The following is a 10852-nucleotide window of genomic DNA, read 5'->3' on the forward strand; positions in this document are numbered from 1 at the left end:
CTAAACTGCGTGGGAGACAGTGAGTCAGGCTTATCTGCTTGTATTTCCCATCAGGGAAAGACAAATCACTTCAGCTGAACACACATTTTCATGAGTCAAGACTTAAAACTAACTCTAAAGAAAAAAAGACTCTTTGGTCATGTCAGTGCAGTCACCCGCAAAAGCACTGACTCGTGAGAAGAGAAAAGACAGGAGCATACGGAGCGCCCCTGAGACCCAAAGGGAAGTTCATGGGGCCTCTGGAGACCAGATCCTGCCCCAGGCTGTGCACCTGAGTTGTGGGGAAGCTTGGAAGTAATTCTTGGTACCCGATTTTTTTAATTGCGTGGGTCCCACTGAGATACTGGGCACATGAAAGGAAGTAGGGTGCTGGGCAGGAGGACAGCAGCCTCACGTGGAGACTGTGGCGCTGATCTTTCTGGCAGAGGATTTTTTCCAAGCCGTAACTGGCATTGAGGTTCCTAGCTTCTGGCAAGAGTCAGCCCAGTGCTGGTGCCAGCAGAGGCCATGGTCCTACACCACAGACTGTGCACAGATACTGTCCCTGCATGGACCTCGAGGTGGGGAAGAGCCTTGGATTGATGCTGTGCATCTGCAGTGGGCCCAACACGTGAGGATTTTCACACCAGCTGGTCTGTACTAACGATACCAAAATAATAGTAATTATTAGCACAAGGGTAATTGCTTATGCAACACACAACTGCATATCTCCAACCTTAGCAATAAACCATAGATTTTAGCATGAGATACTGAACTGCACTACAGGGAGCCAGTTCTTAATCTTATTAATGTAGTGCATTAGTGAGATTATTTGACAAAAATCTTGTGTCGCATTAAGGTTTTACCAATGACAGCACAAACCTCACTCACCTCATTCCTATGAATAGCTCTGCTCCTGTCAATGGGAGGCTTTGCACAAATTAGATGATCAGGATTTGGCCCATCAGATGAGCTTGCTGTAGAAATGCACCTTGCAGTAAAAGGAATGACTCTATTAGAGACACATCCTTGATTCTTCACCATATTAAACAAACGGTCCTAATATAAGCTGCAGTATGTTGCACCATAAACAACCTCCATTATAACGTTCGTATGCTCTGAGTACCTCTGCCGCTCTTGCGATTCATCTTGCTCAAGGGTCCAGAGAAAAGAAGAGACAAGATGCACTGAGCACTCATCTCGGAGCAATATTTCTGTGTTATAAATACAGCATGGTTACATTTCTACCTTTCTTTCCCACAACCCAGTGCTTTGGCTTGCTTGGTGTGAACGGAGCTGGAAAGACGACCATCTTCAAGATGCTGACAGGCGATATCGGAGCATCCAGTGGAAGGTTGCAGGTCCAGGATCATTCTGGGTATGAGGATGTGATTTCTGGGGAAGGTGCATGAGCAAATCAGCCTGGGAGCAGCTTTTAAGGCCAGATGGCAAAGGAAAAGAAATGTAAAAGTCTGAAACAAAACAACACATTCAAAACAGAGCAAAAATAAATAAGGCAGGGAATTTCATCCTTTGAAGATAGTATGGTCCCTTCCCTATGGTTTGCATTTTGCTGTCATACCTCTGCTGTTCTCAGTGGTATTTCTTTCACTTCGTTCCATTGCAAACGGGATCAGACTCAGATCCTCAGCTGAGTGTGATCCCACTTCTGAGCTAGTATCTGGAGACCAGTAGGACTCATCTCAAAGCGCTCTTTAACAGGAGTAGGCTTGGTGGCAGCTGTGCCATCTGAAGTGCTGGTGGTAATCGTAGAGCTATGTACTAGACATTGTGGCAAACAGACATCGCAAATACAATTCTTCTGTTGCAGAACTGAGGGCCTAAAAGCTGAAGGTCTGCAAATTCATAGCATTTTCCTTCAAGGGTTGGGGAAGGGGTAAGAAGCAGGAGAAATGTTTGGGGTTTTTTTCCTTCTCTTCTGTCTGATTCCAGAGTGCATTGGCAATTCACTGTGTTTAAAATGACTTGCCAACTTACTTTCACAGGTCCTTGAATGACATCAGCGAGGCACACTGGTCACTTTTTGGCTACTGTCCTCAAGAAGATGCCTTGGATGACTTGCTGACGGTGGAAGAGCACATGTATTACTATGCTAGGCTCCATGGCATCCCAGAGAGAGAGATCAAAGGAGTGAGTAGCGCTGGGGCTTGACTTAGAGCATTTTCCAGTTATTGAGAGCCTTTACATTGATTTAATTAGTCTTTCAATAAATAGATATGTGTGTGGTAATTTATGCCTGGACGTTGTTGTGAAAGCTGTACTCTTGCTCTTATAGGTTGTACTCCAGCTACTCTACCGGCTGAATCTGATGGCCTACAAAGACAGAGTCACCTCTATGTGCAGTTATGGCACCAACAGAAAATTGTCGACGGCTCTGGCTCTCATTGGGAATCCGTCAATTCTGCTGCTGGTGAGAAATGGGGGCCTCGTTGGGGGGGAAGAGGAGCAGATCTCTGGGCTGGCAAAGGTACTTTGACAGTCTAGCGAAACCTTCTCAGGCACAGCTTGCAGGACACTCCCCAAATGCCCATACTTAGCCTGACAACATAGGCATCAGAGGAAAGTTTAGGTTCCAGCAACCACCTACATTTTCTCTGAGGGCATAAGAGAGTGGTGAGTCTGCCAGTTTCTCTGTTAGGCTCTTTCAGAGGTCAAAAATAGATCCTATATTTGCCAATTAAATTCTCCTTGTTCCCAGCAGTTTCTTTGTTTTTTTGTATTGACTACCCTGCACAGTGTTGCAAGAAAAGCAGCATCCAAGGCTCCAAATCTGTAGGAGAGCAAAGGAGCAACTTCCCTCAGGATTAGAACATAAACCTATTTTCCTAGGTTTGGCTTCCCCTTTTGTCTTTCACTTTGAACTTTCCAGTTCTTCCATGAGATATGCCATTGTTAAAATATACCTTTTTGTGCAGTTTTTCCACTTGCTGTGTTTTGAATGTGTGCAGTGCTCTGTAAGCAGGTTTCCCAATGTTAAATTTGATATCTAGTGGACATAAATCGCCCTTGCCCCAACTTGTATCAAGCCCGACACTACTGCCTTTACTTCTGACCACATACACCAGCCCTTTAGCTGCTTTTGTGACATAAAAAAATCTCAGTAAAAATAGAAGGTGGGGAAGCTTCCTCTGTACTGACTGCTGCCTGAACCCAAGCTGTGTTATTTCTGCCTTACATAAGGCGTTATCCTCAACAATAACAATTTGTCAATCAGAAATTGGCTAACCATTTTATCCACAATGCATAAGATAGGAGATGGTATACCATCTTTCATCTGTGGCTTACTGTCTCTCTAAATGGAGAAACGCAACACTTGTTTCGTCAGCATATTGAGAGGGAGACAAAATGCAGATGCACGTGAGAACCAAGTGCCAGTAGACAGCTTCTTGTCTGAGGTTATGCCTGTGGTGTTTATGGATATTTAAAAAACAATGGCATAAAATGCAGGGTAGGCTTGATCTTAGATGGTGCTGTCCCAGCCAGTCAGTTCCTCTAGAGTCCAACAGAGGCTGAGAGTTCCACCAGTCACCACGGGAGCTGTGCAGTTCCAAAGGGCAGTGAGGATGGAGGTCTTAGTCAAGCTGACTTGCTTCTCCTTGAAGGGAGAGTAGGATGTCTCAGTCAAATCCATAATGCAACTGAATAGAATCCTTCTCCCGGATCTGTACCAGTGTCAGCTCTCCTGTGGGTCCTTACTAGCAAACATAACACTAATGATGAACCTAAAAAGAGCACAAGATTTGGAGTGCAAATTTACATTCAGTCCTGTCTTTCTCAATAGGATGAACCGAGCTCTGGAATGGATCCAAATGCTAAGCGCCACCTTTGGAAAATCATCAGTGAGGAAGTGCAGAACAAATGCTCAGTGATACTCACATCCCACAGGTAGGGCTGGTTTGACTCTGTCTCCAGTTTGAGGGCCTGCGGGAGGTATGGAGACGCCTGTCCTTCACACTCCCCATTGGCCCTTGCAGAATTTCAGGGCACCGAGCTATGACAGTTTTGCAGGTTTGTTGTGGCTGAATGTGGATGCCCATGGAGACCCACAACACTTTAGGGAAGATCAGTAATGCTCTCCGATTACTAAAATAACTATTTTTTTACACCTTCTCAATGACTTATGAGAGTTTCTTGGTTGGTTTTTCAGCATGGAAGAATGTGAGGCCCTCTGTACCAGGCTGGCTATTATGGTGAACGGGAGTTTTCAGTGCATTGGCTCTTTGCAGCATATCAAGAGCAGGTCAGTAAAGCGTAGCTATTCCACTTCTACTGAACGGCATATGGAGTTACTAACATACTGTCCTGGTTTTGTCTGAGATGGAGCTAATTTTCTTCCTAGTAGCTGGTATAGTGCTGTGTTTTGGATTTAGTATGAGAATAATGATAACACACTGATGTTTTAGTTGTTGCTGAGCGGTGCTTACTCTAAGTCAAGGACTTTTCAGCTTCTCATGCTCTACCAACTGGTAGAGGCACAAGAAGCTGGGATGGGGCACAGCCAGGACAGCTGACCCCAGCTGGCCAAAGGGATATTCCATACCGTATGACGTCATGCTCAGTATATAAACTAGGGGAAAGCTGGCCAGGGGGCTGCTGCTCCGGGACTGGCTGGGCATCGGTCAGCGGGTGGTGGCCAATTCCATCGCGCATCACTTCCTTTGTATATTCTTTTATTACTATTACTATTACTATTACTATTACTATTATTATTATTACTATTTTATTTTATTTCAATTATTAAGCTGTTCTTAACTCAACCAACGAGGTTTTTTTCCACCTTTATTCTTCCAATTCTCTCCCCCATCCCACCAGCAGGGGAGTGAGTGAGCGGCTGTGTGGTGCTCAGTTGCTGGCTGGGATTAAACCACGACACCTACAGCTTTGAGGACTCAGAACATGAGACCTTTGTTAACAGGGCATCAAAATAACGTCATTTTCTGGTTTATGTTTCTTACTACACCATTGAAATTCTGTGTTAACTAATGCACTTTCTACTCTCTCACAGCCTTTTTTCCCAGAGATGCGTTCCCCAAAGTAATCTGTTCACTGCTGAAAATGTGAAATGCGTGTTAGGCCTGAGCTTTGATTTTATTAGTTATCACAATAGCTCAGCTATTAAGATTCACTCCAGGTTAACAACCCTGACCCCATTCAAGCTGCACTCTGCCTGGATTAGATTTCCCCAAAGAGGCTGTGCAGCACTCTCAAAGGATTTTCTTTATCTGTTTCTCTTTCCTACTGTGTTAATTGTGATTTTCTTTTTCCCCTAGGTTTGGAAGAGGATTCACTGTGAAGATGCACTTAAATAGCAACACAGTTAACACTGAGACGCTGACAGAGTTCATGAAGTCACACTTTCCAAATACATGCCTGAAGGTAAGCAAGACAAATGCTTTCAGGAGAGGCCCTCTCGATCCCTTCAAATTAACCAAGAGGTTCTTGCAAGACAGACATCTTGTAACATACTGTGCGCATAGATCCGTGCTCTCAGAATGTAAGGGATCCATACACACATGCTTGTCAGTGCTATCAGCCACACTGTCCACGGGCTGGAGCACCCAAGTTCCTTGGTGCTTAAATAACCACAGGCAAACAGCTGCAGTGATCCTATGAGGCAGCTGTTAGGTGACCCTCTGCCCCTGTGAATGGTCCCACTGAAGCCTGGACTGCATGCAGACGCACTTCGTATTCAGTGGGTAATGAGATGGTCGGGTGCTTCTAGTAACTGAATAACGGTAAAACCAGAGTAACTTCCCATCCATTGACTGTAACCCAGTCTCTGCATTAATCAAAACAGCAGACCTGGAGCTGGAAAACGCTATGGCTACCTTCAGGCTTCCAGCTCTGGGGCTTAGTTTTCATCTCCCAGTCACAAAAACCACAAAAACTTCCAATGGGGAAACACCAGTCAATACTGGGCAATAATATTCCTCACCTTTGGGAGCCAGAAGGAGAGAACACACCCTCTGGCCCTTCATTCTCCCATGGCTCAGTTCCTCTTCGCTTTCGTTCTCAGCCAAACAGCCATCAGATCTGTTGGCTCTTTATAGGCAGCAACCTCTTAACTTTACCCCGTCGTTCCTGTTCCCACAGGATCAGCATTTCAGCATGGTGGAGTATCACGTTCCGGTCTCTGCCGGAGGAGTAGCAAATATATTCGATCTCCTGGAAGCCAGCAAAGCAGCCTTCAATATCAGGCACTTCTCAGTGAGTCAAACAACGTTAGAGGAGGTAAGGAATTAAAGATGTGTGGCCATCCATTTAAAACTGTTAACAGGGGAGCAGACTGATGGTTACACATAATGGACTGCTGCACACAATAGACTACATTTTGAAAGGGAATTCCATCTATATTCCTCCTGGGGATACTTTATCAGTACTACTGCCTCCGGATACCTGTGCTGGCACTAGGAAAACGCACATAGAAAGCTGCCTGTAGCATAAAGGATCTGTTCTTCCCTCTGTGACTGCTGATTTGAGGAGCCTTGTGGGTGTGGAGGAAGGGCAGGATTATGAATCACCCCCGAGTCCAGTACTAGGCTTCCTGACAGTGGACTTTTCCCATCAATCCTGGAAATTTGCTTGATTTCTCTCTTTCTTGTACAGTATTTGGGTTGTAAGTTCATTTAGCATTACTCCAAACCTAGCTTCATGGTTAAGTTCCTTCCATTTTCCATTGGAAGAACATTTCCACTGGCATTAAAATCTTGTAGGAAACACATCAGCTGAAGCGATGCTGCAAACACCATCCAGAAGAAATCATCCTGTTGAGCATCAGCGTCTGATGTATTAGGTCTGCCCCAGAGACAGGAGCAAAAACTGCAGCCCTGTAATCCTACGAATTGTTAAACAGAGATCTGGGGGAGGAGGCCCTCAGTACTGTTTTAATAAGGGCCAGTGGTGAGAGAAACGGGCAGACGAACCACAGGAAGCCCCACGTCACATTTTGTGGGAGGACAGCTTGGATTTATGTATATGCAAATGTGGTTGCAGGTAGTGTTCTAGTAAGAATATTTTATCTATTCATTAGATACTGTTCAAACGAAGACTGTTAGATGTGATTATATATACCTATCTATATAATATGCAGTTGTGCATGCATGGATGTCAATTATATATAGACAGATGGGTTTATAAAGTAATAATATAGCTGTACTACACTGTGATCAAAATGAGCTACCACACGGGTATTACCTCGCTAGTACTTTTGAAACACGAGCTGCCGGACAATTAGGTTTTGTACAGGAATGTCTACCTTTGCATCCCGGGTGTCGATTCAGCGGTACAGGAGTGTGCATCCATTTATTTACATTAGCCCATAGAAGCCCCCAACATTTGCAACTTTCAAATCCAGTGTGAATCCATTCCTGAGCACTCTCTCCAAGGCTCACAGTCAAACCAACAGCCATTCCTTTTTTATATTCATTCATATTATAAATTCTTTATTCTGTCACATACTGAATGTTTTCCTTTAAACTTCTAGGTTTTCATCAACTTTGCTAAAGATCAAGCAGATCCTGATGGCGCGGATGCAGGTCCTGATGTGACACTGGACAGCTCTGACACAAGTAGCCAAGATAGCACCGTAAGCTCCATCTATTGAAGGGACCCAACCACAGGGGATCATAGAAGCTGGGGAAAAGACCTGATGACCCCTCGGGGTTCTTCCAGCCCTGTCTCCTATGATTCTGGGATGGTGCGGATAAAAGTCACATTTTCTTAAAGTACTTTTTTTTTTTTGATATGCACTTATTTTGTTACTAGAACATGGTAGGCATTTAAGACTGGCATTTGGTTACAAGTCAGATTGGTCTTTCCACAGGTTCTTTTTTTTTTCCCCAGTTCTTGTTTTATGATCACTTTAATGCCTGTGAGGACTTAGTTGACATCACCTGCTGCTCGTGGCCATTTGCTTACAGCAGAAATGGCCGTGATGGAGCAGAGGAGCTGTCGGCAGTGCAGGGTGTTTGACAAAAAAAGCAGCTCCGTGGCTGCACTCTCTGAAAGCCCCCGCTCCACTCCCTGCTCGGCAACAGACTTTCTGGGTGACCGTGAGAAAGTCGCTCAGTTTTGACAGGTTCCCCACTGATGAAATGGGGTTCACGGCCTTGCCCTACCTCACAGGGGTGTTGTGAGGACATAGGTGTTACGTACTGAGAATCGCATATGCCGTTGGTGGGGGCCGTCTTTGGTAATGACATAAAGCTTATCTGTGTGTGGGGGTTATGTCAGTACAAATATAATTATTTTAAAAGTCAGCACTTCCAGTGGTTTCGGTTTGTTCCTGTAGTTTATTTAGTCCCAGGCAGTTCCTGGCTCTTGGTACCCAACAGAAGATCATTCCACCAACCAGCCCCTTTCTTCTTCAGGGCTTGTCCATTACAGCAGCAGAATGGTACGAGGCAGGTATATTGGTTGAATCCTCTGGTACGAAGTTTGCTTCATAAGACTGTGTTTCCCTGAGCAGAGTAAAAGCAACGAGCATCTCCCTTGTTCAGAAAACCTCCCTCTCCCGGGAGGTTCTGCCTCTCTCCTTCCTCTTCAGTGACCTTCCTCCTCAACGCCCGAGCGCTGGCTGCCCCTGTAACTAAGCTGTGTTTTCCCACATAAAAAGGCATAATTAGCTTCTCCTTCAAAGACTCTGCCCGCTGGCTTTAAATGAGACCTCTGCCTTCCTTTGAGCAGCAGCCCCCCAGCAGCTGAGTTCAGCACACCACCACGTACATACTGCTTTTGCCCACACAATCATTAATAGGTAGAAGAGTTTAAAATTGCTCTTTATTATATGTATCAGCATAAGGCCTCAAAGACTCAGTTTTGGGTCAGGGCATTGATGTACATTCAAGCACATAATGAACTTAAAACTCTCTGAGCTCAATAAACTTACTGTTGCTGGTAAAAGAGATTGCCGATAAAGCCAGGTCGCACTTACCTTGGAAGACCTGGGAAGGCCCGTACGGCACTCGGTTTGGGGTTCACACACACAATTCCAGCCAGAGGGGTTTTTTTTGCTTTTTTCCCCCCAAAGCTAATTTGAGCCAAAGGAAGCTTTAGATGAAAGCTGCAATGACACATCTTTCTCACCCTGATCATCAGAGTATTTTTACTAGTTCAGTTCCCATCTGATGCTAAGGCTTGCTGAGATAATCACGCAAGGAACAGGTACTTTAAATATCAAGGGTGTTCGGGATTTTACAGTGGGATACTGAAGTTCAGAGTTTAGTTACTGCAAGGAGGTCACATTTTCTCCTTGATCTTGGTGTAAACTTCTTACCGATAGCAGGAGAAGTTTTGGTATGGATTGAAGGTATTATCAAGCCCTGAATTATGCCTCAACCTGCTGACTGTAATTAAAACTGGAATTCAGCTTATTTCCAGAATGCATTTGACACCTGCAGTTTATAAGTAACTGAAAAAGCTGCCCAGACATTCATTGTAGCTTCTATTATTATGTCTCCAGCTCTGCAAAAGCTCCTTTTTTCTCATTTTCATTGCATATCTTATACAGATCACAGTATAAAATTAAGCTTTTCTCTAATGGAGGGCTTGCGCTCCCTGCAAAGGACTCGGAGCATGAATGCCAATGATTTAAATGCAGCCTTGTAATACCAATCAGAGTATTATTTTATTATGTCGATGGCTTTGCAACTGCCAGTGAAAGATGGATCTTCAGACTCTGTCCAGATGTACTTTACATTTAATTGAGGGAGACTGATACAAAGCTATTCTTTGGTCCCTTTAGAGCCTACTAATCAAAAAAAAAAAAAAAAAGGAAGTGATTCATTGGAATACTTCAGCAAGTTGCATCCTTTGAATTTCCACCCAATTCTAGCATTAATAGAAACATCTGCTTCGCGCGAAATGTGTCACTGCCGTGATATACGCTCGCCGTTTTCACTTGCAGGTAAAAATAAAACATCTGCTATTGCAATCAGGTCTGTAGGTATTGGTCCGAACAAGCCAAAGTTTACATACTTAAGGGAATTTAATGGAAACCTGTGGAGAAGCAGTTACAACTGTTTAGGGGGCTGAAGCATCTGGCAAGGAGGTTGTATATAACATCACCAGGGGCTGAATTACCTTTTGTGCCACATTACAAATATCCCTGCTCCCCGCAGAGCCTCACAGATTCAACCTGTTCCTTTCAGAGGTAGGACACACCCCAGGCTTAATTCCGGGACGATAAATGTGATAGCTAATACTGTCCTGCCTCCGAACGCCAGCTCCAGGTTTCTCATTGCCCCTTTGCCTCCCTGGGCAGGGTTGATCCTGGGTTCCAGGGGTAACCAGAAATACATAGCCCTGCCTAAGAAAACAACTGAAAATATCTGTCTTAAAGATTATGAGCACGTTGTACGCATCAGGGGAAGGATGGGGATGCTCCCCTGTCTTCAGTGCTTGTGGTAATCTTCGCCCTGCCGATGTACGGGTGTAATAGCAGGTGCCCCCTGTTGTCAGCCCTCTCTGAATCCCCTCGGTAATTTTTGCTTTACATGACTCTGCTTTCAAAAAAAGCCAGGCAGCCGACAAGCTCGGTCCTTTCTTTGGTCTGAGCAGGGGTTAAGATCATTGAAAACGCTGACCCTGGTGTCCCTGGAAGGAGGAGCACTCTGCGTGTCACTGCACATCACCTCTCCAGGAGCGAGAGATGAATGCTGCAGTCTGGGGGGAAAACAAGCTTTTCATCTCACTTCTTTAACACAATCTCACTTCAGCCACCCTAATAACCCTTGTTGAAAGCAACAGGGAGCAACGGTGCTGGGCAAGCCCTGCCAGAGCCATCTCGCGGCCCGTATGCGTTAACTGGAACTGCGTGGGCCTCAACTGAGCTTAATTTAAAAATGCTCTAAAA

The 10852-nt window shown here is 44.8% G+C and overlaps 1 protein-coding gene across 2 annotated transcripts in view; it reads left to right on the forward strand.

The window, feature by feature from the left end:
• The window catches only part of ABCA12 (ATP binding cassette subfamily A member 12), a 91378-nt gene extending 83120 nt beyond the window's left edge, over positions 1-8258 (forward strand). For both annotated transcript variants that reach the window (XM_087731311.1, XM_009461989.2), the window contains 8 exons: positions 1248-1357; positions 1986-2130; positions 2276-2410; positions 3782-3885; positions 4148-4240; positions 5271-5376; positions 6094-6231; positions 7484-8258. In XM_087731311.1, coding sequence (XP_087587437.1) covers positions 1248-1357; positions 1986-2130; positions 2276-2410; positions 3782-3885; positions 4148-4240; positions 5271-5376; positions 6094-6231; positions 7484-7603 — 951 coding nt within the window. In that variant the 3' untranslated portion in view covers positions 7604-8258. The remainder of the gene's footprint in view (positions 1-1247; positions 1358-1985; positions 2131-2275; positions 2411-3781; positions 3886-4147; positions 4241-5270; positions 5377-6093; positions 6232-7483) is intronic.
• Positions 8259-10852: the final 2594 nt, after the last annotated feature.

This window comes from Nipponia nippon, unplaced genomic scaffold, assembly GCF_047370975.1.
Source record: "Nipponia nippon isolate SJK-2023a ecotype South Korea unplaced genomic scaffold, ASM4737097v1 scaffold_5, whole genome shotgun sequence".
Classification (NCBI taxonomy): domain Eukaryota; kingdom Metazoa; phylum Chordata; class Aves; order Pelecaniformes; family Threskiornithidae; genus Nipponia; species Nipponia nippon.